Below are 27,950 nucleotides of genomic sequence, written 5' to 3' on the forward strand. Positions count from 1 at the left end.
CTGACTTCTGACGGTGGGAAATGCAGCCCACCATTGACGGGCGGAGCGGACAATTGCAAACTGATTTCACGCTGTCGTGAACCCAAATTTTGGCCTTCTTGCCACATTGTCTACTCATGCCGCCAAACATGCTAGACGCCAGCAGGCATGGAAAATTCCGCCCTTACACATGCTCAACTGCAGGCAGCCATTACTGAACAATGCTATTTACAACTCCCCAACAGAGAGGGCAGCAGAGAGGACCGTATACCAAAATGCTGGGCTATTACAATATATTACACTCCCTTCCCACCTTCAAAATAGTAACTTATACATTACAATGTCAAATGGTACATGCACACCATTTCCTAGAATACAATATGACCAAACCAATATCAACATTACCTGAAAATTTAAAATATTGGGTTTCAAATTTGTTGCTACTATAATCACAACTGAAACATATAAGGCCAATATTTCCAGAGTAATTTACTTGTAAAAAAAGAACCTTAACACACAATATGCCTTTAACAAAAATATCATCAGTTGACAAGAAATACTGAAAAGAAAGGTAATTGGCAATGGAGACATGAGGAGAAATGTTCCCACATAGTGAGTGGTTAAGATGGGGAATGCACGAAGAGTGTGGTGGAGGCAGGTTCAATCAAGGCATTAAGAGGTAATTGGATTGTTACCTGAAAGGTAGGAATGTACAGGGTCATGGGGAGAAGGCAGTGGGGAGAGCCGAGAGGAAGTGGTACTTGGTGAATTGCTCATTTGGAGGGCCAATGCGGACACGATAGGCCGAAGTGCCTCCTTCTGTGCTCTAACAATTCTGTCATTCTGGGAACAATTATTTTCTTCTTCTTTCCTATATACTTTCAATTAACCTACCTGGCTTCTTCCTCTTTCTGTCTATTACTTGACTCTGCTCTCTCAACATCCCCGAATGTGTCAAACATGAACTGACCAATACTAAACTCTCTAAGTTTCACGCCTTGTGCATCATGACTCACTTTCATAAAAACAAAAAGCTAAAAGCTACTGCGGATGCTGGAAATCCAAAACAAAAACAGAATTACCTGGAAAAACTCAGCAGGTCTGGCAGCATCGGCGGAGAAGAAATCAGTTAACGTTTCGAGCCTTCATGGCCCTTCGGCAGAACTGAAGCATAGTTAGAAGAAGGGTGAAATATAAACTGGTTTAAGGTGGGTGGGGGGGGGGAGAGACATTGAGGGTGTGGTGATTGTGGAGATGAGCAGATAATCAAAAGATGTCACAGACAAAAGGGTCAAAAAGGTGTTGAAGGTGGTGATATTTGTCTAAGAAAAGTGCTAATTAAGAATGGAAGACAGGATATTCAAAGTACAGCTCTAGTGGGGGTGGGGTGGAAAGACTAACAAGGTTTTAGTTTTAGATTTAAAAATAATGGAAATAGGTGGGGAAAGAAGAATCTATATAAATTATTGAAAAAAAGCGGGGGGGGGGGGGAGAAACGGGGTGGGGATGGGGGGAGGGGGAGTTTAAGATTTAAAGTTGTTGAATTCAATATTCAGCCCGGAAGGCTGTAAAGTGCCTAGTCGGAAGATGAGGTGCTGTTCCTCCAGTTTGCGTTGGGCTTCACTGGAACAATGCAGCAAGCCAAGGACAGACATGTGGGCAAGAGAACAGGGTGGAGTGTTAAAATGGCAAGCGACAGGGAGGTTTGGGTCTTTCTTGCGGACAGACCGCAGGTGTTCTGCAAAGCGGTCGCCCAGTTTGCGTTTGGTCTCTCCAATGTAGAGGAGACCGCATTGGGAGCAACGAATGCAGTAGACTAAGTTAGGGGAAATGCAAGTGAAATGCTGCTTCACTTGAAAGGAGTGTTTGGGCCCTTGGACGGTGAGGAGAGAGGAAGTGAAGGGGCAGGTGTTGCATCTTCTGCGTGGGCATGGGGAGGTGCCATAAGTGGGGGTTGAGGAGTAGGGGGTGATGGAGGAGTGGACCAGGGTGTCCCGGAGGGAACGATCCTTACGGAATGCCGTCAGGGGGGGTGAAGGGAAGATGTGTTTGGTGGTGGCATCATGCTGGAGTTGGCGGAAATGGCGGAGGATGATCCTTTGAATGCGGAGGCTGGTGGGGTGATAAGTGAGGACAAGGGGGACCCTATCATGTTTCTGGGAAGGAGGAGAAGGCGTGAGGGAGGATGCGCGGGATATGGGCCGGACACGGTTGAGGGCCCTGTCAACGACCGTGGATGGAAAACCTCGGTTAAGGAAGAAGGAGGACATGTCAGAGGAGCTGTTTTTGAAGGTAGCGTCATCAGAACAGATGCGACGGAGGCGAAGGAACTGAGAGAATGGGATGGAGTCTTTAGAAGAAGCGGGGTGTGAGGAGTTGTAGTCGAGGTAGCTGTGGGAGTCAGTAGGCTTGTAATGGATATTGGTGGACAGTCTATCATCAGAAATTGAGACAGAGAGGTCAAGGAAGGGAAGAGAAGTGTCAGAGATGGACCATGTGAAGATGATGGAGGGGTGGAGATTGGAAGCAAAATTAATAAATTTTTCCAGGTCCCGACGAGAGCATGAAGCAGCACCGAAGTAATCGTCGATGTACCGGAGAAAGAGTTGTGGGAGGGGGCCGGAGTAGGACTGGAACAAGGAATGTTCCACATACCCCCTAACCCTAACCCACTTTCATTTTGTCTTGCTTTTCTTTTACTTTGCTATTGACGTCAGACTTAAGCAAACAAAACATTGTCCTCGGAGTATGTTTGAACACTAACTTGTAAGGTGAGGAACCTGTTGCAAATGGTGTGGTTATTCTTGGAGAGAACAGAAAATTCCATAGCTTGTGTCGAAAAGAAACATGGGGCGGAATTTGACGTTGGCAGGATTTTACTGCGGTCTTGACAAAGTGAATGGACTTTTGAATAGCTTGCTGCATTTTACAGCCCCACTCTCTCCTCTACAGGGCTGTAAAATTCCACCCGTGGACATTACTGCCTAGCTTGTCAACGAGCAATCACTTTTGCAAAGTCACCTTCATAATCTGTATACTTCTTTCTGCAGCACCATTTGTATTAGAGTATGTTTGACTCCATTCTTACTCAGGAATATTTCAAACTGTTCTGAGGTAAACTGTGAACCATTATCTGACACCAACACCTCTGACAATCCATAAACTGCAAACCAACTTCTCAAAACCTCAATAGTTTTGGCACTTGTGGTATTGGGCATAGAATCAACACATAGCTATAGCTATTGATCAAAACAAGGTACTCTTTCCCTTCCATTTCAAAGAAATCAACATGTACTTGTTCTCTTGGTTTTCCTGTGTTTGACCATATTCTTTCTAATCTAGCCAGGTCTTTACTTACTGTTTCTAATTGTGCATAAGGCATTGGCCTAGCCTGGCAAAATGTTGTCTGTACATTGTCCTTTATCTTGGCTTCAGCCTTATGGTGCTTAATATTATCATTTGGTCCTCCTTCTCAAAGGCACTTTGTGCTCTCTTAACACTTCCTCAATGACACACGTGCTTTTATTATCCTTACTGTAAATAACTCGGCCCAGTTTAACCACATCTTCTTAAGAAAACTCCTTCCTATCAGGAAAACTTTGTTCCCTTCTACTACTACCAATAGCAAGTAAGACAATGAGTAATGAGTAAGACAAATCCATGCTCAACTGCAAGCAGCCATTATTGAACAATGTTATATACACGCCCCCCATCACAGAAGGCACGATAACCAAATGCTCAACTATTACAATATATATTACTGTCCTGTTCACCTGGTTCTTCCAAATGCAGAGAATGCAATGGACTTTCTCCAGTATTTAATATATGGAGCCCCCATTCACTTTTAAATTCTCTTTATATTTTGTTCCCATAATAACAGGCAATTTACCATAAAAAAAATTCTTGTGAAAGACCGCTTTAAAATTCTTGGTAAAAGTGTATATAGGGATTATGGGGATGCGGGGGAGAGGGAGGTGGCTGGTGGGGATGAGAACATAAATAAAAATTGAATTAACAGACCCACGTTAATAAAGAGAAGGAAGATTTTAAAGTAGCACTATTTGGTACAGCAGATTTTGGAGCCTAACAAAATGGATACAGTTGCATTGCCAGTTATTGCACAGTGCACAGATGAAGAAGAAGCTTGCCAAGAAGCACTTCAAAATAGTAGACACATGACTCATAGAACAAACTGCCCTAAGGAAAAGCTTGACTGCACCAGTGAAAACAACTTGGAGATCACAGAGGACAGTCTTTGTAAGGCACAAGCTTAATGATCTAGTGATGGAAGTGTGCCAACTGGCCCATGAAGACATGAAAGGACATTAACACTATCAAGCTCACCACCACCTTCTCAAGGGCAATTAGGGATGGGTAACAAATGCTGGCCTAGCCAGCAAAACCTACATCCTGTGAAGGAATGTTTAAAAAGCAATATTTAAGCTCAGTACCCTGCTCAACTTGTATTCCACAAGGTCTTTTTAGGCACTGACTGAAATCATCCTTAGAACTGATCACTGTGCCATCCACTGTTGCTGTAAGATGTTCAGAAGTCTTGTTTACAGAGAACATATACTTCAACATCACCAGAAGCAGGTGAAGTTTTGCCACTTTCAACAAGATGCAGGGCTTCTTTTACTATGTGCATAAAGGTATCAGTGAACTTATTACTATTGGTAGATGTCATTCATCAATGCGTGAATATCTTTCATTCTGAGGCAAATATCACATAGCTCTCTGAATGTGATGGGTAGGTGAAGTGCTGGCTCCTGAGATATGAATACACAGTGTACTTATGCCTACACTCCTACACTCACTGTACTCACCAGCAACACATGGGAATAAACCAGAGACTCCACGGAGAAGACATATGGGATGCTAAGACAACCGTTTTTAGCTTGGAATGACCAGTAGGCCTTACAATAGATCCCATTAAAGATGGAAGAACTATAACAATACGCTACACATCACAAAATACTTCCATGGATAAAAGCCTCATCACAGAATCAAATGAGCAACAGCCAGAGATGGGCTCAGTTTGGTTATAATACCCAGTTTTAGGGTGTGATCTGTAACTGGTCAACATTCCTTCATTTATCATAAGCTAATAACAAATAGGAACTTGAGAAGGCCATTCAGCTCATCAAGCCTGCTCTGCCATTCAATAAAATCGTGGCTGATCTGATTATGGCCTTAACTCCACTTTCCTGCCTGTCCCCCATAATTCTTCACTCCCTTGTAGATCAAAAATATGTCTAACACTGCCTTGAATATATTCACTGACCCAGCCTCCACTGCCCTCTGTGGGACAGAATGCCAAAGATTACCGACCCTCTGAGTGAAGAAATTCCTCCACATCTCTATCTTAAATGGGAGACCACTTTTTAAAAACTTTTCCCCCTAATATTCCTTCATGAGGGGAAACATCTTCTCAGCATCTAACCTCTGAGGTCCCCTCAGAATCTTATAAGTTTTGATAAGGTCACCTCTTTTTCTTCTAAACTCCAATAAGTGTAGGCCCAGCTTCTCAATCTTTCCTCATAAGACAACCTCTTCATCCCAGCAATTAGTCTAGTGAACCCTCTCCGCACTGCTTCCAATGCAAGTATATCCCCCCTTAAAGGAGGCCAGAATTGTGCAGATTACTCCAGGTGCAGTCTCACCAATACCCTATACAGTTGTAGCAAGGCTTCCCTACTTTTATACTCCATCCGTCTTAGAATAAAGGTGAACACTCCATTTATCTTCCTAATTACTTGCTTGCTAACTTTTTGATTCATGTACAAGGATACCCAGATCCCTCAGTACTGCAGCATTCTGCAGTCTCCCTTCATTTAAATAATATTCTGCTTTACTTTTCTTCCTGCCAAAATGGACAACCTCACCTTTTTCCACATTATACTCCAGCAGCCAAATTGGTACCCACTCACTTAAGCTATCGATATTACTTTGCAGATTCTGAGTATTCTCCTCGCAACTTCCTTTCCCATCTATCATCAGCAAATTTGACAATACAGTCAGTCCCTTCCTCCAACTCAGGATGAAGCCCCAGCACTGACACTTGTAGCACTCCACTTGTTACAGTTTGCTAACCTGAAACTGATCCATTTAACCTGATTCTCTGTTTCCTGTCCGTCAGCCAATCCTCTATGCATGCTAATATATTACCCCCAACACCATCAGCTCATTTTTGGTGCAGTAATCTTTTATGTGGCATCTTATTAAATGCCTTTTGGAAATCCAAATACACTGCATCTGATGTTTCCCCTTTATCAACCCTGTTTGTTGCATCATCAAAGAGCTCTAATAAATTTGTCAAACACAATTTCCCTTTCACAAAACCATTTTCACTCTGCCTGACCTTACTATAACAGGAATGCAATGTTAAAAATGTAACTTATTTTTGTTTGAGAACTGCATTTGTTCACTTGACTAAAGTGATATCTGAATTAAAGTCTGTTGTGTGGGAATGAGGCTGAGGACCAGAATTTCACGCTCAGCGTGTGGTGGTGCACACAACACGCTCGAGTGTAAACTAGCGCGTGATGACGTCGGGTGAGCGTCGCAACGTCATCAAGTACTCGCGCGATATTTCGTTCGGTGGGCGCGAGTGGGAGTTGGAGCCGTGCCCGCCATCAATTACGAGGCCAGTTAAGGCCATTGAAAAGGCAATTAAGCTGTATTTTACGTTGCCCATGTGAGTTCATGCTCATCACACGAGCTAAATGGACAAACGGGCAGCTGACAATTTCAAAAACCTCATCCAAGGAGCATTGCCAGTGTGAGTGGTGAAGAGTTTTGGAGATAGCTTGCTGCTGGTTGATTATTGGTACTTGTCAGCTTCATCTCTGTTCGGGGTTTCATTCTTAGCATTTCCAACTTCATTTCAAGACTCATTGGTGTCTCCAACAAAAAAGCAGAGTATTACTTAAATGGAGAATGGCTGCATAATTCTAAGGTGCAGAGGGATCCAGGTGTTCTAGTACATGAGTCACAAAAAGTTAGTATACAGGTACAGCAAGTAATTAAGAAGGCTAATGGAATGCTATTCTTTATTACGAGAGGGATTAAAGTAAGGATGTTATGCTTCAGTTATACAGGGCATTGGTAAGACCGAACCTCGAATACTGTGTGGAAGTTTTGGTCTCCTTATTTAAGGAAGGATGCAAACTCATTGGAGGTGGTTCAAAGGAGGTTTACTAAATTGATACCTGGAATGAGTGGGTTGTCTTATGAGAAAAGGTTGGACAGAATGGGCTTGTTTCCACTGGAGTTTAGAAGAGTGAGGGGTGATTTGATTGAAGTATACAAGATCCTGAACGGCCTTGACAAAGTGGATGTCGAAAGGATGTTTCCTTTTGTGGGTGAGTCCAGAACTAGGGGACATTGTTTTAAAATTAGGGGTCGCCCTTTTAGGACAGAGATGAGGAGAATTTTTTTCCCTCCAAGGGTTGTGCGACTTCGGAACTCTCTGCCTCAAAAGGTGGTGGAGGGGGGGCCATTGAATATTTTTAAGGCAGAGGTAGATATTCTTGTTAGACAAGGGAATTAAATATTGTCAGGGTTATATGGGAATGTGGAAATCAAAACACAAAAGGATCAGCCATCTTATTGAATGGCGGAGCAGGCTCGAGGGGCTGGATGGTCTATTCCTGTTCCTATAACTTATGTTCTTATGTTCCAGCCAGCTAGGTTGAGCGAGCCAGGGGCTTTGCAGCAATTGCTAGGTTCCCCCGCCTCCAGAGTGCAATCGACTGCACACATGTGGTCATCAAGGTGCCAGTGGGTCAGTCGGGTGCCTTCGTCAACAGGAAGGGATTCTAATCCATGACCGTGCAGATAGTGTGTGACCACAGGATGCAGATTCTACAAGTCTGTGCAAGGTACCCTGGCAGCTCCCATTACGCATACATCCTCAGACACTCCCGGGTGCTGAGGCTCTTCAATGCTCCAGCCCGATTGGATGGATGGCTGCTGGGTGACAAGGGTTGTCCTTTGAAGGGGTGGTTTATGTCACCTCTCCACCACCCAAGAACAGAGGCAAAGCAGTTTACAATATGAGTCATGCCTCCACAAGGGTGGTGGTAGAGAGGACCACAGGTCTTTTCAAAATGCGTTTCTGATGCCTGGGCCATTCAGGGAGTACACTACAATACCCCTCCAGAGTGGGTGTCATTATAGTGGTTGCATGTTGCGCTCTCCACAATCTGGCACTGGCAAGGGGGGGACCCACTGGAGGAAGAGGATCTTGATGCAGCTGCACAGGCCACAGATGATGAATCCAGTGGTGAGTCAGAAGATGAGCACAGAGAGGAGAATGCTGAGGGCATGGAGGCAGACATCAGTAACCTCCAGGGAGGCAGACCTCGGAGGCTATCAAAGATCTGCTTCTAACTCACACCAGGGCTGCTGCCTCCACCCCTGGTATCTAAAATGACACCTTCATTTGCACCCAAAGTCCACTCAATGACTGTGCAATACATTATCCAGCCACTTACATCCAGTATTACATACAGGCGTACCCTGCCCCAGAAAGAAAAAAGGTGAAGCATACTCAGGCCATCAGAGCCAAAGCAAATTTAATGCTATTGTCACATTGAATGCATAATGACATTACCATTACTGGTGTTGATGTCCACACCAGCAGACATATAAACCAAACATAAATGAACAGAAAATCGCCCGTCATCTGTCCCTCTTGTGCTTATGGTGCCTTTAACTTGCATTTCCAAGTGCTACGTCTTGGTGTACCCTGCCCTTCCCCTCATTGACACTGGCATTGGAGGCAACCTGCTGACTCTGCTGTCTTCTTTGCCTTGTTGACTTTGGCAGTCGTCCTCTGGCCAGTGGAGCCTGTGCTGGACCCACCTGGGAGGGAGCAGCCAGTGCCAGCGCTGGCATCTCCCCAATTGCCGCAGCCTCATCAGATGCCACAGCCACTGGCAGAGGGGCGGAAGAGCTGCTGCCGTCATCCAGAGCATCCTGAGAACAGCCCGCAGAGACAAGCAGCTCATGCGCCAACGTGACATCTCTTTGGACCTCCTTGCTCACCACTGATGGATGGGCACCTAACTGGGATACTGGGTGCCTCATCTATCTCCAACACTGGCACTGACCAGCTGAGGTCATTGCCTGTATGAGGGCTTGCAGCCCTCTTGAACCCCTGATTCTGTCCCGGGAGCTGCCTCTGGATGAGAATCGTCACTCTCTCAATGGAGGAGGCAGTACACTCGGCCATGAGGGTCAACACAGTGCTCTTGCTCGGCATGGGCCCCTCAACAACAGAGACCATGGCACGCATACCCTCATGGATCTCCACCAGATCCTCCCACACACCCCGAGGGACATCAAGCATCTGCCACCTAATGGACGACTCCAGAGGCTCATCATCTGCCTTCGACTCAGCATCGTCCTGGTCTGCAGCAGTCCTCTGGCTGCTGGCACCCTGGGCACTCTCTGCCTCTGCCTGAACCTCATGCAAGTGTGAAGTGCCCTCACTGTTGTGCACCAACATTCTAGCTGCCAATCTAATGCCCACCGAGGTGCTGGTATCTGCGCTGGTGCCTGGTTCGGAGAGCGGGTGTGACGCAGGCGCAAATGACGCCCGGTAATCCTCAGGCATCAGGGCTGGTCCTTCAGGGTCCAGAGGGCAAGTGCGTGCTGGGTGAATCTAAAAGGGAGAACAAGGGCATGTCGTTAGTTAAAGTCATCACACTGTCACTGTGCATGCTGGGCACCCTGGTGAGACAGTGGAGATCTGCACCATCATGCCATCATCTTTCAATTATCAATGGAGACTCCAGTTTTGAGGCTCTCATCAATGAAGAGACTACATTAGAATGGTTGCACAATCCAAATCTGTGCTCTGAGCTCTTACGTTTGTCCAGCACCCCCGCCTCTCCACACCCAGTTGCACGTGAAGCTGGCTCTCTAGGTCAAGGGTCTTGCTCAAACCTGGTGGGCAGCAGCAGGTTGGGTAGACCTCCGCCTGTCCCTGACCTCTCTGCTTGGTTATGGCTTGGTCTTCTCTTGAAAGAACAGAGGAGCATTGATTAGTCCACTCTCTACCTCCAGCGCCATTGCAGCCTGGCCAACCCCAGCTGAGGAACACCTCGCAGGGCATATGCGAGTCGTGGCCCTCGAGCCGCAAGGCACTCAGTCCAAGCAGCCAGGGCTCACCCCCTTGGCCAGTTCCAGCGCCACTGACAGTTGGCACTCAGACTCTAACGCCGGTGAGATCCACGGGGGGGACGGCCATACCTTAACACTTCTGCACACTGATCCATGCCAACACAGTACTTGTCATTGAACCTCTTCCGGCACTGCACCCACGTGCACCGCATCACGTCATGGCTGCTAACCAGCGCTGCAACTGCCCCCAATGCCCTCTTGGGTACCTTGATTTTAAATAACTGAAATTGACTTCAAAAAGACAATACAGAACCATTTACTAATTTCATTGGTATACATGAATTCAGTTCCTTAGTGAATTAAATATTTGTTTATATTTAAATCCTTTTAAAAATGGTGCCTATTAGTACTGTTCCACCTAGAGAAGTTTAATTTTAAGAGCCTCTTCGAAGGCCTGCAAACAGATACATTTAATGGAAACTCCCAATGGTGATTAATTAAATCTGGGTGCACGGTGAGTTTTGTTTGCAAGGCTGGCCTCTAGCGCAATATATCTTAAACTGCACGAAAGTTTGTGGAAACTCAATTTGCGCTTGACGTAACTTGCACTTGAAAATTCTTCAATATTTTGCAGTGGTTTAGATGATTTTAAGCAAATTGTGGTGAAAAACGTGTGCAACTTAGCATAAATTCCAGGCCACTATGTCCAGTTCTGCTTCCCTCACACACTGGGACATACAAAAAAAATTCAGAGGAGGGCCACCAGATTAATAACCAGTTTAAAAACATTTGTGGTTAAAATAGGCTTAGATATTTCTCTTTTTACTCACTGTAGAAAAGTATATATTTTAGGGTGGTTTGATTTAAGCATTTAAAATTGTGAAGAGATTGCGCTGTGTGCATGTGGATAAATTTTCTGAAATGGATAAGTTAGGGCAAGCAAAGAAACATGCTTATGTGTTACATAAACATGGAATCAGCTTAGATATCAGATTATTTCCTTTTCACGCAAGATCACAGACTTTTAGAATAAGTTAGCAACTTTTGCAGTATGTATTCATTACAAACTTTATTATAATCCCCGTGGATTTAAAAAAAATTAATTCCCAATGACCAACTTTAAGAAATTGCAAAATAAGGTTTCAAGTTTTAAGACTTTTACTGTAACAAATAAACTAAAATCAGCCTTAACTAAACATTACTTTGTAGGCAATTAATACTCTAAACTACAAAAAAAGATACCCTTATTAATGACTTAAAAGGACCAATAACCCCATGCCGCATGTATACATTACGGCATGCTTTACACAGGACCTGGTCCAAAGTTACCCCCAGCTTCCAATGGACTCACTTGTCCCCGTTTCACTGAGTCATAATGTCCAGTGATGATCAAAGGTCCTTTCCCTTAATATTCTGAGAATGCCAAACCGACCTTGAGCAGGATGGCTCACTCCAATGATTCCCCCTCCCAGCCTCGCCAGGGCAAATCGTCCAGTGTCCTTAAATCTCTGCAGGTTCTTTCTCTTTGACAAGAGAACAAATTTCCACCAGCATTCTGCCTTTTCTAATAGAGAGCAGCCTTTGTCCTGTTGTTTGCAATGGCTGCTGCCTTTTTCTCACACACTCTATCGCTCTCTCTTGCTCTCTCTCTTTCTATGCATGATTTTCTAATCAGGCTGCCTGAAATCTGCAAGTCTACCAATGGAAAAATCAACTGCTTTGTCCTTTGTTTTCAGGTGTTAAATCTGGCATGTGGATTTCAGTAGCACCTGACATGGGCCCCCTGCTCCATGGTAACCAGATCACATTGGCTTATCGCCGAGCAGAACTAGCAGGCAGTCACATGTCCTTTCTTACTATGTCATTTTACGTTGAATTTAAAGTGACAGTGCAAAACATAACCATGTTAGAAATGTTCACATTCATAACAACATTCAAAATTGGATCTGGACAAGTTCCTGGAAAAGACAGGTATAGCTGCATATGAAAAGGTAGGCAGAATATTGAGTAATTTACATCATGATCTCCTGAAACTCAGCTTTGATTACCTTCAGGGTCAGAGAGGAATTTCCTAGAATTCTTTTTCCCTAAATTAATCTAGGGTTTTTTGATCATTTTATTTTAATCTCTCCCAGGAAATCACCTGGCTGGTGATTTGTCAGGTGGATTGAGGGTCATGCTTAGTTGCAAAATTACTCAATGGAACAGACTCAATGAACTAGCTGATTTTTCTGTGCTCATCTTTTCTATCTTCTGTTTGTATGTAAAGTAATGAGAGATTGAAAGATACAGTTAAAGATAAATAATTTTCTATACTTAAGAGTATAAGTAGTAATTAAATGCACATAGGCATGTGCTCAATGTGGTTTGCTGCTGTAATATCTGCATACTTCTACGTAGGTAATGTGTCGATCATTTTTCCAGTTCCTGCCCAGTTTAGGAAAAGGAGCAGCAATTCGTTTCTGAGTAAACTGATTGGTTCACTGCGACTGCCCGCATCTATAACTACCTCTAATGTGCTCCATCAGTGCCAGAAGTATCATTTGCTTGAGTTGCAATGCTTTCTGAAGTGTTTCTTGAAGCAAAAGCAGAGCTTTTTGAATTGTTACTGATATCACTCAGCTGCTCCTATACTCATCTGTGTGTGTACCACTGTTGGAAGCCACCTCTTCATAAAGTGTTGAACACTAGGCCTTTAGGAGGTCTTGGTTATCCACAACACCCACTGTTCTGAAGCTTTCCTTAACTGCATCTTGGATTTTTAACATTCCACAAGTAGGAGTGTGACTTTTCATGCCAGAAACCCCTATTGTTGTTTCAATGGTACCATGGTCACGACCGCATTTGGCACTGGTACTGTTCCCTATCAAATGCACACAAAAGTGCAGATAACAGATATTCTGGTCCTTGTACTGCCATGAATATTGAGCCACGTAACTGTTCAATGAAGTTCATGTGTTATGCCATCTTCTACTGGAAACCAGAGGTATTAACTAACATGGGCCAAAAGCAAATCAGACTGCTGCCCTTCACCTACTTGCCTCTCTCATTAATCACTTCCTTTCCTGCCTCTTCATCAGTGTCTTATGCTACATTCAATGCTTACTCTTCCATATCACAATCTGCCACAAGGGAACCATATTCTGTCCTGCTAGACACTGTAGATCACTGGATTCTTCTAACTCTGAGGAGAACACAGAGGATACTGAATATATAAACATACTTCCATTTGGATAATGTATTGTCATTACATAAACTACTAAGAACTTATGCGCAGAATCTGTGGACACATACATTTTTGCAAATCATTTCATCCAAACTCTATAGTCAACATTAAGACAACTAAATACACTATAGGTATTTGAATGCCTCTCTAGTAAGTCCATGACTGTGCCACTCAATGTGTCCCAGCTTGAGCTAGAAACATAATGACAATATGCATTAACATTATTGATTTTAGCTGCACAAGTAGCTTCTTGCTGTACCTTCCCTTTGCCATCAGGGCATGGTGATGTAATTTTATTACACTTACATTTTCCTTAGTTCTACCTTCCTTTCATCTACATTGCTCTGCATGGTTACTGTTGCCTTTAAAGTTGTAAGTTCCAAGGTTTGTAAATTCATATCTGCTCTTGTTATTCTTACCTTATATTGCTACTCTTTAATTAATGGTACGTTTTATGTGTCTTTTTCAAGGTCCTTTAAGTAGTCGACTTACTGGGTCTGTGAACATTACCACTTAATGGATATGAGACACTGATCAGAATAAGAAAGACAATTATATTTTACAGGCAGGCGGTCCTGCAGTACTGGCAAATCTTAGTCTTTAAAGTAGATTTCCCGAACATTTTGTGCGGTCATTTTTAATAGTACAGAATTAATCATATATTAATCTTTTTTATCTGCTTAAATGTGAATAAGCATCATTAACGGTTACGTATGGCCTTTTTTCTGTTATTCCCATTAATTTGAGTTGCATGAAGTAATCTGCAGTTTAATTAAAGGCACCCCACCATTTTGATTGGCAGCTCTTAAAAAAGCAAAAATACTATTATTAGCAGAGGCAAAGAGGGAAAAATATTCCAATTATCTAATTTTAGCAGCCTGAAGTAGATTCATACAAAGTAAAAGTATTACAAATGCTGGAAACTTGAAATATAAACAGAAAATGTTGGAAATGCTCAGCAGGTCAGGCAGCACCATGGAGAGAGAAATAGAGTTAACATTTCAATGACCCTTCGTCAGAAGTGAAAAATGTTAGAGATGTAGCAGATTTTAAGCAAATGCTGGGGCACAGGGAAGCGGGAGGGGAGGAAAGAACTAACAGTTGGGCCTGTGATAAGTGAAAGACAGGAGTGATTAAATGGTAGAAGGGTTGGTGGTGCAAGGGCGGTAATGGACATTGAAATAAACAAAAGATAATTCTCAAGGAGCTGTAAATGGAAACAGCAAAGCCATTACTGGCGCCTGCTGTCTGAAAAAATGGTAGCAGTGGTTATGGCCTGAATTCAATATCAAGTTTGGAAGGCTGCAAAATGCTTAATCAAAAGATTAGGTGCTGTTCCTCAAGCTTCAATTTAGCTTTACTGCAACAGTTTAGGGGTCTGAGGACAGAGAGGTCCAGAGAGTGGACAATTAAAATGGCAAGCAACCAGAAGCTCTGGGTCATGCATGTGAACTGAATGGATGTATTTCACAAAGCAATCACCTAATCTATGCTTGTTCTCCCCAGTGTAGAGGAGACTGTATTGTGAGCAATGAATACAGTGTACTAAATTGAAAGAAATCAAGCAAATCATTGTTTCACCTGGGAGGACTGTTTGAGGCCATGGATGGAGGGAAAATATGAGGTTAAAGGGCAGACATTGCAACTCCTGTGTTTCCACGGGAAGGTGCACTGGGAAGGGGATGGGATGTTGGAGATGATGGAAGAATGGACCAGGGTGTCGTGGAGTGAACTGTCTCTTTGGAATGCTGAAAGGAGAAGGGAAAGATGTATCTGGTGATGACATCACACTGGAGGTAGTAGAAATTATAAAGGATGGTCTGTTTAATGTGGAGGGTGGCTGGCAGAATAGTGAGAGATAGGGGAACTGTGGTTCTGGGAGGAAGGGGAAGGGGTGAGAGCAGAAGTGTGGGAAGTGGGAAATGGGGCAGACAGGGTCAAGGATCTTGTAAACCATGGTGGAATGGAATCATTCGTTGAGGCAAAAGACATCAGAAGTGCTCTTGTGGAAAGTAGCATTGTCAGAACAGGTGCAATAGGGATGTAAAAGGAGGCATGGGGAGAATGGCATAGAATCTTTACAGGAAAACGCAAGGAAAGAAGTAAATTCAAGGTACCTATGGGAGACAGTGGCTTTATAGTGGCCTGAATATTGGTAGACAGCCTGTTCTGAGAAATGGGCATAGAGAAGTCAATGAAGGGAAGGGAAGACATAGGGATGGACCATGTGAAGGCAAACAGTGGGTGAAAATTTGAAGCAAAGTTGACAAAATTTTCCAGCTCAGATTGAAAGCGGGGTGCAGCACCAAAACAGTGATCAATGTGTCAGAAAAAGAGATAAGGGAGTGGAACGAAGAATGTTCCAGGTAATCCATGAACAACAGGCATAGCTAGGATCTATAAGAGTTCCTTAGCGACAGTTTCTATTTAGAGGAAGTGAGAGGAGTTAAAGAAGAAGTTGTTGGATGTACGAACAAGTTCAGCCAGGCTGGTGAGGGTGGGAATGGATGGGAACTGGTTGCACCTCTGTTCAAAGAAGAAGCAGAGAGGGCCACAGATCGCCCTGGTGGGATTGGAGGTAAACAGAGGAACTAGACATCCGTGGTGAAGAGGAGATTGTTAGGGCCAGGAAACTGGAAACTATTAAAGTGACAGAGGATATCATAACAATCACAGATGTAGGTCGGAAGAGTCAGGACAGGGGGAGAACAAAATAGAATCAAGATAGGAAAAAATCTGTTCCAAAGGGCAAGAATGGCTGAAACAATGGACCTACCAAAGCAGCAGGTGCTGATAATGATTCGACCAAAGCCATTCACACTTTCTCGCAGCCTATTTTCCCACCCCTTTTGCTTTGCACTGTCATCCCTGTTGTTAATCACTCCTGCCTTCTCCTTTTAGTTCTTCCCTCCAGCCCTCTCAGTCTCTCTCCCTGCCTCTATACCTGCTTAAAACCTGTTCCATCTGTAATATTTTCCAGTTCTGTTGAAAGGTCACAGACCTGGAAGATTTGCTCCCCTTCTCTTGCCAAAGATACTGCCTGGCCCTGCTGATTTCCAACATTTTCTGCTTATATTTAAGTGTATTCCTATTTTGCTCTACCCCAGTGAACACAGATGCCAAGATTACATAATCTGAGTATTGAATATTTTTTTCTTGGTAGCCGTTTTCTCACTTTCCCAGGATATAAATTAATGATTAAATATGCACCTTTGTGTATTAATGGGGACATTTTTTTGTCAAAAAATCTGCAATGGCCAACAGTTTCTGTCATGGCACAGCTTCTAATCATGAATTTCTCTTATTTTCTATCAGGCACATAGGGTATGGTCATAGTTATCTGTTCAACCTTTCCATTGCAGTAGATTTTTACAAAGGATTACAGAGAATATATGGTACAGTACAGAACCAGGCTTTTAGGCCCAAACATTCCACACCAGTGTTTGTGCTCCAATGAAGCCTCCTCCCATCTTTTCGCATCCACATCTATCATCGTAACCATCTATTCCCTCCTCCTTCATATGCGTATCCAGTTTTCCTTTAATTGCATCTATATTACTTGCTTGAAACACTCCCTGTGATACAAATTCTGAGACTCTTAGAAGCCTTTATTAGCATGTCAATATGCTCCAAATCATCAGATCCAATTTTAAAAAGTAATTTTTACATACAAACATTGTACGTCAACAACATCCCAAGGTGCTTCTGAGGAGTGTTAACATAGAGAATCTGACACTGAGCCACATAAAGAGATATAAGAACAGGTGAACAAAAGTCTGGTCAAAGAAGTAGGCTTTAAGGACAGTCTTAAAGGAAGAGAGGTTCCAAGTTAGAGAGGTTGCAGGAAGGAATTCTTAATCTTCAAGCATAGGCAACTGAAGGCAAGACAACCAATGGTGGAGCAATTAAAAACAGGGATGCCAGAAGCTAGAATTAGAGGAGTGCAGATATCTTGAAGGATTGCGGGACTGGGGGTAGAGAAGGATCGTTCCATGGAAGGATTTGGAAACAAGAACGAAAATTTCAAAATCACGATATTGTCAGGCCAGCGGTCAATGTAGATCAGGGCAGGATTGATGGGTGAATAGGACCTGGTAAGTTTAGGGTACAGGCAGCAAAGTTTTGGATGAACTCAAGTTTATGGACGGTGCAAGATAAGAAGCCGGCCAGGACAACATTGGCATAGTGATAGGATTTGAAGTGTTTTGAATGATACTGGAAATTATTCTTTATGATGCAATTGTAAACAGAAAATATATTCATTTGAAATATTAAAACACACTTTGAAAAAAAGATTCATCTTCCCAGTAAGGCACTCAAATACAGAATTGTCAGGAGGATGTAGAAATTCCTGAATCCAGTTTTATACAATGGTTGCTCCATTGGGTTTCAACAATTGAAATGGAAAATGTCAAGTTTTGTATATTTAGTGTATGCCCTTTTGTAATTTTAAAAAGCAGTTGGGAATGATATGTTTCATAGTGTGATCTGCCCAGCACTTTCAGATCATGGGCTACATGGCAGTCATTTAACAGGCCAGGACATGATGGCATTTAGAAAGAAGACTGAAAATGATGTCAACTATGGCAATCTTCCAGAAATTTCATAGGGCAAAATATGTCATTCTGAAATGAAAGCTCAGAGATGGACAGGTTTGAAACAACATGCCAAGAAACAAAGAAATACATTTTTTCTGACGCAAGCGCAATTACTTAAAAACATTTCGCAAAATAACTTAAATTGAAATTGCAAATTAGTTTTTCTTGCACAAAACAAGATCATAAAAAGAAAGGTGCATTTGTTCAGCTGATTATCACATTCTTAAGATGTTCCAAGCACTTTACAAATAAAGGATTACTTTCAATGTGCAGTTACCTTTGTTATATAGGCAAACATGGCAGACAGTTTGCACACCAAGAGCAAATAAACTAATAATCAGATAATCTACCATGGTGGTGTTGGTTGAGGGAGAAATGTTGGTAAAAACAGAGAGGAACATCCTGCTCTTCTTCAGATAGTGCCACAGAATCATTTACATCCACCAGAGTAGGTAGCTGCAACCTTCGAAAGTACTCCATCAATAATGCCCTATGTCAGCTAGCTGATGTGATCAGGCTCAGGAATAAAGCTTGAATCTACAGCCATCTGATTTATAGGCAACTAAGCTATGTTGGCAGTTGTGGATGAGTGACAACTTGGATGCTACTTGAGCACAGTTGTGATCAAGTTTTGCTCAGATCATAACTTGTATTGATGTTTCTGATTTAATACCAATTCTTAACAATAATTCCAAAATTCAGCCAAGATACACCAGTACTCACACAAAAATAGATGGGGACATTTGTGCAGCAATGCACACAACCTAAAGTAATCCCAAACTTTTACAATGAATTATGAAAGAGATGTACACGCATTCAAATGCTGAATTTTAAATGCTTATGCTTTAGTTACTTTAAATTTGGTGGTAGCCAAGTGTTATAGTACTGGACAAGTAATCAGGGACTCATAAGTTCAAATCGCAACATAGCCAGCTATAAAAACTGAATTAAATAAATCCAGTAATTCATGGGCTAGCACCAGACATGACAGCTGTTGAATTACTGTGAATCATAATCTTGCCACATCTATCCATTTGGCTTCCACATGACTCCAGTCATGCAATAAATAGATATATTGGCTTTGACTCATGTATCATATCAGGAAAAGACTTAGACAAATTCTGCCCAGTGAACCCTCTGATTGCTCCTCACGAACATTTGTGTACTAGTGGCCAAGATGGGAACAAACTAGTCAAGCAACAGTTTTACTCACAGAATTATGTCTATCAGCCAACTTCCTGGGCTCATCCACCACCATACCTGGGTATACCTTGTCCCACCAGCCAGACAGACACACCAGATGGTCAGGGCACAGTGATATGCAGTCAAATGAGGATCCAGGCTTCATGGAATCTCATGGTTTCAGGTCAAATGTCAAGGAAGCCTTTATGTTGATCATCACCTACTGGCCTCTCCCTTCACATGACAAATATATTCCTCCATATTAGCCATCATTTTGAAGAACCTGAGAGAAGCAATGGCACAGACTACATTCTGATTCAACGAACATTTTAAAAATTCATTCATGGGGTGCGGCTAGGGCATCATTTTTTGCCCATCCCTAATTGCCCTTGTTCAGAGGGCATTTAAGAGTCAACCACATTGCTGTGGGTTTGGAGTCACATGTAGGCCAGACCAGGTAAGGGCAGCAGATTTCCTTCCCTAAAGGGCATTAGTGAACCAGATAGGTTTTCACAATTAATGAATAATGGTTTCATGGTCATCATTAGACTTTTTATTCCAGATTTTTATTGAATTCAAATTCCACCATCTGCCATGGCAGGATTCAAACCCAGGCCCCCAGATCATTACCCTGGGTCTCTGGAATACTATACCAGTGATAATTTCACTACGCTGTCACCTTCCCATTTAGTGCTTGATGTACCACAGCAGACTGGTCTCTAAAGGATATAGCTGCCAGTAAGTTTGAAATTTAAAACCCCTCCCCGCTTTAAGCTTTTCCTGTATCATTCACCTTTTCACAGTTTTGGCAAATAATCAGTAGTTTGATGCTCAATAACTGGTTGATAAGAGGTGCAATCAATTAGATTGCGGAAACTTTCCCTCTAAATTTTATCTTTATTCTGCATCGCTCTTCAGTGATCCAGGAGTCAATTCACAAATGGAAATATAGGAATAAGCTTGTATTCTACAATGAACAAGCTGTATAATTGGACAAGCTTAAGAGCCAGGGGAATTCACAGCTAACAGTTTATAAAAGTCTCCGATTGTGGGATAGATTACTTCTTCAACAAAGTAAATTTTAATGTTTACAATGACAACTGTTAACTGTACAATCAATAGACAAGTTATTATGAAATAGTACTTCCATTGTGTTGTGGGCTTTATTTTGTTATTCAAACTTCCCATTTTCTTATATTTGGCCAATATACATATGAGTTCATAGATTTAAAAATTATGGAACATATTGCAAAAACTTATTTCCAAGAATGTTGCAAATTTGCCATAACCTAATAAATGCCCCCAAAAAATAAAGTCAATGCTGTGTTGTGTAGATCCTAATTATATTTTGCTAATTGTCTTGTTGGCACAAGTAGTGTAAAATGCTGGTTACAGGCACATATCAGACAGCCTTATTCATGTACTTCATGTTATTTGTACAAAGGTTATCTTCTTCAGAAGATCCCTCTCTTTAAAAGGGGTTTGGCGCAGACAAGGGTGTGAATCAGAAAGGGACTAGAACAGAGAGGAGTTAAAAGTGACTACAACAGAAAAAAAAGACAGAATTAAGAATAAAAGTCGGGCAGATAAGAAGTTTTTCACAATAACAAATGTACAAAACACCAGGCAGCTGAATAACAGCTAATTTGATGTGAACCACCTGCTCTGTACATTGGATACGCCCTTACATTAAATGTTAAATGCTTTGATATTTTTAATAAGTATTTGAAAACCCTCAATTTCAAAACAGTTTTAAAAATATCTACTCCATTAATAGGCAGCTTAAATTAAAAAGGCTAATTTAAAACAGACCTTGTTCTGTTTTAAATCATCTTAAATTGTTCAATAAACAGTTACACCTAGTCCTTAAATTTTAAACTGCATGTACGCTTCATCTTAATCTTCTGTCCTCTGCAGAAGTGCTTCGACAGCTCTTTTACTTGACTGTGAGTAAAAAAAAAGAGTTGAATTCAGTCAAAACCTACCTAAAAATAAGTTCTGAAAACATGCATGCATGCTGTGTAGGAACACATGCGTACAACAGCGGCATGGGTTTTAAAGCAGCATTGTGATTAATAATTTACAAGGTAATAAAATATTCAGCTTGATGACAGAGCCGTGGGTTTAGTTTTAATTCTGAAGATTTGACCATTTATATTAATTATTAGGATTTTACCACGGCTCAATCCCACTTCAACAATGACGAAAACAAATAATTTAAAAAAGGCTGAATGGGGTCAGTAAAAACGTTTGACAGCCAAATGTAAGAATTCGTCCAATGCTTATTAAATAAAACTGTGACTGTCTTTCATTTCTGTTTCAGCGATTAAATAGTGGACAAATCCGGTATGGAAAATCTTCAATGTTCACAGAGCTGATCAGTCGGCTTTGTGTTGCCTTTCTGTTATCAGCAAGATAACTTGAGCGGGGCAAAATAAACCACAATCGATGCTGAAAGCCGATCCTCTCCCCGGCGCTTTTAGGGTTTTTTTTTGTTAAAGATCATTTCGGGAAATGGCATCATGTTACAGATGGCATCGGGAGTTGTTTCGATCCTGCTCGATATTACACGTTATCCATGATTGCTGCGCCCTCTTGCTTGTCTTTCAGTTCTGATGCTCTTGTTGATGGGTGTCTGACTGCTTGGTGTGGGTCTTTGCAGTCCCGGGCTCTTTTGTGATGAATGGGGCGGTGCAGAGTGGACAGTCAGTCTCACTACTCCCACTGACGCAGTCAACATTTCTCTCAGCTTTGTCCTCCCCAGATAGAGAGAAAGGGATAGAGCGAAGGATCAGCAGCTACCTACCTCCACTGGGCGCGTTTAACCCACTATCAAGAGGTTTAAAATAATTTTTTTTAAAAACAACTTACCGGGCGAGAGGGGATGAGTGGTTTTTATGTTAAAAAGACACAGGACCAAACCTAAGGAAAGCTGAATTAAATATCCACACGTCGAGTTACACAACGAAAGAAGAAAGCGCGTTTAACAAAAGGCTGACATGGGACCTGTTTAAAATGACATTTCATTAAAGTTTGCCGACCAGTATCCATCGTTTAGTTTTGAACTGATTTTTAAAAAATCTTACAGATTGCAAAAGAAAACGACCATCTCTGCCCAGTATGGGTGAAGCAACGCACACATATACACAGTACACGGAGAATTGCCTGGTCAGACGGATCGCCAGTGTAAATGTCCCGATCTGATTCGCACTTTGCTCGCTTCCCTGGTCAGTGCCCATTACCTCAGTCTACCCAATGTGCCCCATGCCAACCCCTTCACACCAGCAAGCAGGTATGTTTGCTCCCCACTCACATCCTATTCCAGTTACTGTAAAACATCCATCCCCAAACTAGGAAACCCGAGCAGAAATCACACAATAAATCAAGTGCTTTGTTGACACCACTTTCCCCTTTCTCTCTCTCTCTCACTCTCACTTCTCCCGGACGGGAGATGGTGAACTGAGGAGGTTTCTTTTTAATATATCTTTTGGTCTCGGAATCTTTCATTAACAGGGCTGAGAGGGTTAAAAGTTTCCTCAGCTCCAGTAACATTACACAAACTGCAATCAGCGATAAATGACGTCCTGAAACGGAGAGGAATTGTCAGATTTAAACATGAAAAGACGCACAAAACACACAAACACCTCGTCCCTCTTAACCCTATCCCGGTTTAATCGAAATCGCCCAACATCGCTGAGGGATCTTTTTATATATAGAAGAAAACCTTGAAATGATTTTTGTCACGAACTACCGGCACAAAAAGTGCTGCCATTTAAAAGGGGATTTATATTTGGCTGTCCTGTTTGCCTGGAGTCCTGATAACCGAATTATCACAGACAGAGACAGAAGGACGTTCAGTAGGTCTAATTCAGGTGTTGCGTGAATAAAACTTACCTTGGGCAAGGTGGAGGATACCCAGGCTGATAGTCAGGATGAAAGTGGCGGAGAAGTGATGTGTTCTCATGTTGACTCAACACAGCTTCGGATCCAGGCTGTCGCACCCAGTCTCCAGATCGGTTCACTCTGCTGTTGGCTGGGCTTGGGTCAGTCTGCTGAGAGAGAGAGAGAGAGAGAGGGGGAGAGAGCTGTCTTCCAGTCAACGACTGACTGCAGGGAATGTGCTGAAGCACTGGGCACTTTTCAGTGACGCCGAATGATGCTGTGTGTCAGTGTAAGCAGGGAGCCGAGAGAGCAATGAGGAACAGCCCGAGATAGCACAGCCTGATACTGTTCCTGCCGGCCCACTGCCACAGATAGAGAGAGACACAGCGCCGCTGCTCCACGTGTTCCTCCAGCCCAACAACACCCGGAAACTACTCACCTACTTAACACTCCACTCCCTTACACTCTCCTCCTCTCCACCCCACAGAGCCCCACTCCCCAACACTCCTCTCCTCTCCATCAAACTCCCTGACACTCTCCTCCTCTGCACCCAACAGAACTCTACTTCATTACACCCCCCCTCCTCTCCATCCCACAGAACCCCACTCCCTTACACTCCCCTCCTCTCCACCCCACAGAACCCCACTCCCCGACACTCCCCTCCTCTCCACCCCACTGAACCCCACTCCCCGACACTCCCCTCCTCTCCACCCCACAGAACCCCAATCCCCGACACTCACTTCCTCTCCACCCCACTGAACCCCACTCCCCGACACTCCCTCTCCACCCCACAGAACTCCAGTCCCTGATACTCCTCTCCTCTCCACCCCATGGAACCCCACTCCCGGGCACTCCCTTCCTCTCCACCCCACACCACCCCAATTTCTCCTACCCTATTCCTCAACATCCCTGGCTTCATCACCTGCAGTCAGCCTGCTGCTCAGCCCCCGTCTCATGCACCAAGCCACTTTGTAATTTCTCCATGCTTTTCGATCTGCTGTTTCCTTCCCCCACCCTCATTTCATTTAATAGCCAGTAAATGGATTCCATCCTTGCTTTTACTTCGTTTATTCATTGAGGTGACAGCTGTTTGTCTATTTGTAATCCTGCTTGCACGAAGTGGATATATTTATTTTTCATTTCACTAATATTAAATGTGTCTGTGTTTCAGTTCATTTTACAGTCTCAAAATGTAAATGCAAAGCTTTGCAAATCTAAACAAATCTGGAGTAAATAAGAGTGCTCGATAGAGTTGTTGTTTTAATGATATTTTCACTTGTGCGTGAAGGAGTACTGTGAGTTATTCGTGCCGTAATGGAACTGAAAATCCACTCATGCACTGTCGCCAGTCTGATTTTAGTTTACGACCAGTGGTATTATTTTCCATTGTGCATTCCCTGTTATAAAGTTGGAAACTATAATTGCAGTCAATTGTCATTTCTCCATCCATCCTGTGCACTATATATTTAAAACACTTTTTGACATATCGCAACTCACATAAGTACGTTTTTTCATAAAGTGACTGATGAGAAAATTCTTCTGATCGTCTCCTGTGAAAATTCTTTGTGGGATGACTACAGAGGGGAACCTTACCAAGTACCAAAGGTAGATGTTTTCACACGTTTAATAATGGTGGGAATGGAATTCTGCCTGATTGTTAGGAATGGAACGAAAACAGAAAATGTTGGAAGCATTCAGCAGGTCTAACAGTATCTGTGGAGGGAAAAAAAACGGTTGATGTTTTGAGTCCGTATGACTCTTCTTCAGAGCTGGGAATGGATGTTGAACTATATAACAAAACAAAACTGTTACAGGGACCAGCACAAGTTAACATAATAAATACCCAGATTTAACTTTATTAATACACCAGCTCATTTGGAAGGAGAAGTTGATAAAATTAAAAAAGAGTAACTAGAATCCTGGGTTTTATACATCAAAGCATTAAATACAAAAGCAAGGATGGGGTTCCACCTGTACAAAGCAATTGGCTAGATCACAATTAGAATATTGTGCCAAGCTTTGGCTTCCTATAGGATGGATGTCAGGGCCATGGGTATCTATTTACATTCACTTGTGATGATACCAAGAGTTAGAGGCATTTGTTATGAAGAAAGGCTAAAGAACCTGGGGCTCTTTTATTTAAAGCAAAGAAGATTCCCAGGAATTCTCCAGGAGGTGTTCAAAATTATGAGGAATTTTGATGAATAAAGAAAAACTATTTCCACTAATCATTAATTTGGTTACGACATGGAATAAGTTTAAGATTATCAAAAAATATATTTTTTTTTAATGACAAAGGATTGTTAGGAAATAGAGGCCGGGATTTTGTGAGTGCCCTGGAGACAAGCTGGGAGGCGTGAAGGCAGGAAAATGGTGGGGAATGGCATCGGGAGGGCTCCCTGATGCAGTCCAGCCGCCGGGACCTTTTTTCAGTTGTGGGAACGGCAGTGGATCAGCCACCAGGTGACCAATTAAAAGGCCAATTGAAGTTGAATTGATTACCATTTTCTCAGCGGTAGACGAGTCCACTGCCACACAAAGAGGCTGCCAGCTGAATGGAGGCGGCCTCCCAATGACTTTCTGGGGAGGGGGTGGCCATCACTCCTGGGGTCTCCATGGCCCAAGGAGAGGTCCCCATTCTGCTGCTTAGGCCCCAAGGTCACCACTGGAGGATTTCCCCCTCCGATTGCCAGGGCCTGCCTGCCTGTCCAGGCACAGAAACTAATTTTTTATTTCCCCTGTGGGGGTGCCTCAAAATGATTAGGATGGCAGCATGGAGAAGCAATCCAAAGTCCTTAATTGCAGGGCCTGGCAGTGGCCTCTTGAATGGCTACTGCTACTGTGGTCCCATGACACAGTATGGACATACTGTGCGCACTGGGTGCTCATGTCTCGTGCTAGGAAAATCCCAGCCAGAATGTGTGACCAAAAATAATGACACAAACAGAATCCGTAATAGATTTTATTAAGGATGTAGCATGTTAGGTATGGTATTGTTGCGGTTTCATAGATTGACGAGTTGGTTACTCAGATGCCTGGGCTAATAAGCGATGGAACATGACTCTAAATTCCACCATGATAGTTTGAGAATTTAAGTTCAGTTTTTCAAAATAAAATTGAAAATGTTACCATGAAGTTGTTAGATTGTCATAACAAAAAAAACAATTGATTCACAAATGTCTTTGAGGGAGGAAATGTGACTCCAAACCCCCATCAATGCAGTTGATTCTTAGCTGCCCTCTAAAGTGGACTAGCAAGCCATCCTGTCATCAAATCCCTAAGGTCAGGCAAAATATGTCATCACAATTGGCGCCCACATCCCCAAAATTAATTTGAAAACGATAAATATTTGAAAAATAACATTTTAAAAGTCCACTAGGAAGGGTCAGAGGTATTGAATTAAGGATATAGCTCCTTCAGATAACTGGCAATGGCAAGAAGGACCAAATGGTCTTCTGTGCTGTTAAATTCTATGGCTCAGATTTTCTGACCCCATTGTGGTTGCACTCACTGTGGGAGATTTGGTGGCCCAGCCAAAAGTCTATTGAATTTCGTCAGGGCTGGATGATCTCGGCGGAGGATAGGGCTGGAAAATCCCTCCCTATGTTGCCTGTCCCTGTCAAAGAAAATACTGATGCAAATGTAAAGGTATTGCCATTTCTCATAATCCAAAGTTTGTCTCCTGGGCTCTTAAGAGGTGAGTAAATGGTATCCATATGTGACTGAAGCCAAAACAATAAAATTATCCTCTTGCAGTAGAAAAGCTACTGTGGAACCTACTGAATCTCTGTAAAATCCTGATAGTCAATAGATTAAAAATCACAAATATGCTTTTGTTGATATCACATGGGGTTAATACCACTTTGTGAATACCAACTTTGGTAATATTTACCTCACTGATGTAAATAAAACTCACAACAAAATTGAATGAAATAGCAAAGATCTAGTGTTAGTACCAAATACTCATTTTTCCCTTGCTTAATGGAAAGGTACATACTCTTCAGGTCAGGTATGATATGGCCAGAGGTCAAGGTTCTATTGCTCTACTTCAATAATGCCCAGCCTTAGAAGAGTACCACTATTGAGTTTCTCCCCCTCACACATTAACATTTTTTGTTCATTTTCTGGATTAAAATGCCTATGTGATTTTCTCTATACTGAATTATGAATATGCCTCCACTACAGTTCTGATCCTGTCCAAACTGATTCTGTATGTACTAAGTATATTTCTTTCCCTAACTTTCATTCTTCTGTCTTTTAAAAATATTGTGATAAGCTTTAGTTTTCCATTTATAAAATATGATTAAATATCTTTGTTTTAGAAATACAACAATCATATTTTAAACTATTGTATAATTTACATTTAACCATTACAGGATTTGTTTCAGAATAAATTAAAATGGTTTTGTACAAGATTGAAGACAAGCTTTCTCTTACTCTCAGGAAATGCACAGGTTCATAATACAATCAGCAATAACCCAACTATTTTTCATTATATCTAGTAATTCCCACTGGAAGCAAGAGGAAAATTATGATACTTAGTGAAAGATGTGTACTTTTCCTGCAGTTACTACACCCTCACTGCATAAATATTTCATATATTTGTCAGCCATTCTAGATTAAAATGTTCTGTGACTGCACTGAACTATATTACCCTGCAGCACAAAGACCAATAAATATTCCCTTATTCCTATAGAGCTGAAACCTCAAAATTGCTTAATATTTTGGCAGTTCTTATTTAAAGATAAGGTGTAATATTTCAAGTTATCCACAACAATTGAGTCAAACTATCAGTTCTAGTGTTCTATTATTGTTCACAATAAACTTTTTCAAAAGAGGTTGCTGTTGAATACCTCATATACAATCATCATATCCAGGCTGATTTTAACTATTACTAGATCTATCTGCAACCATTAACATCACAGCAGCAAATGGTTTAATGTTAGAGTTAG

The 27,950-nt window shown here is 42.3% G+C and overlaps 1 protein-coding gene across 3 annotated transcripts in view; it reads right to left on the reverse strand.

The window, feature by feature from the left end:
- Window positions 1–23,346, reverse strand: part of edil3b (EGF like and discoidin domains 3b) — a 311,349-nt gene extending 288,003 nt beyond the window's left edge. For all 3 annotated transcript variants that reach the window (XM_078564731.1, XM_078564719.1, XM_078564710.1), the window contains exon 1: window positions 23,011–23,346. In XM_078564731.1, coding sequence (XP_078420857.1) covers window positions 23,011–23,080 — 70 coding nt within the window. In that variant the 5' untranslated portion in view covers window positions 23,081–23,346. The remainder of the gene's footprint in view (window positions 1–23,010) is intronic.
- Between the last annotated feature and the right edge of the window lie 4,604 nt (window positions 23,347–27,950).

Source organism: Cetorhinus maximus, chromosome 2 (genome assembly GCF_964194155.1).
Source record: "Cetorhinus maximus chromosome 2, sCetMax3.hap1.1, whole genome shotgun sequence".
Lineage (NCBI taxonomy): Eukaryota > Metazoa > Chordata > Chondrichthyes > Lamniformes > Cetorhinidae > Cetorhinus > Cetorhinus maximus.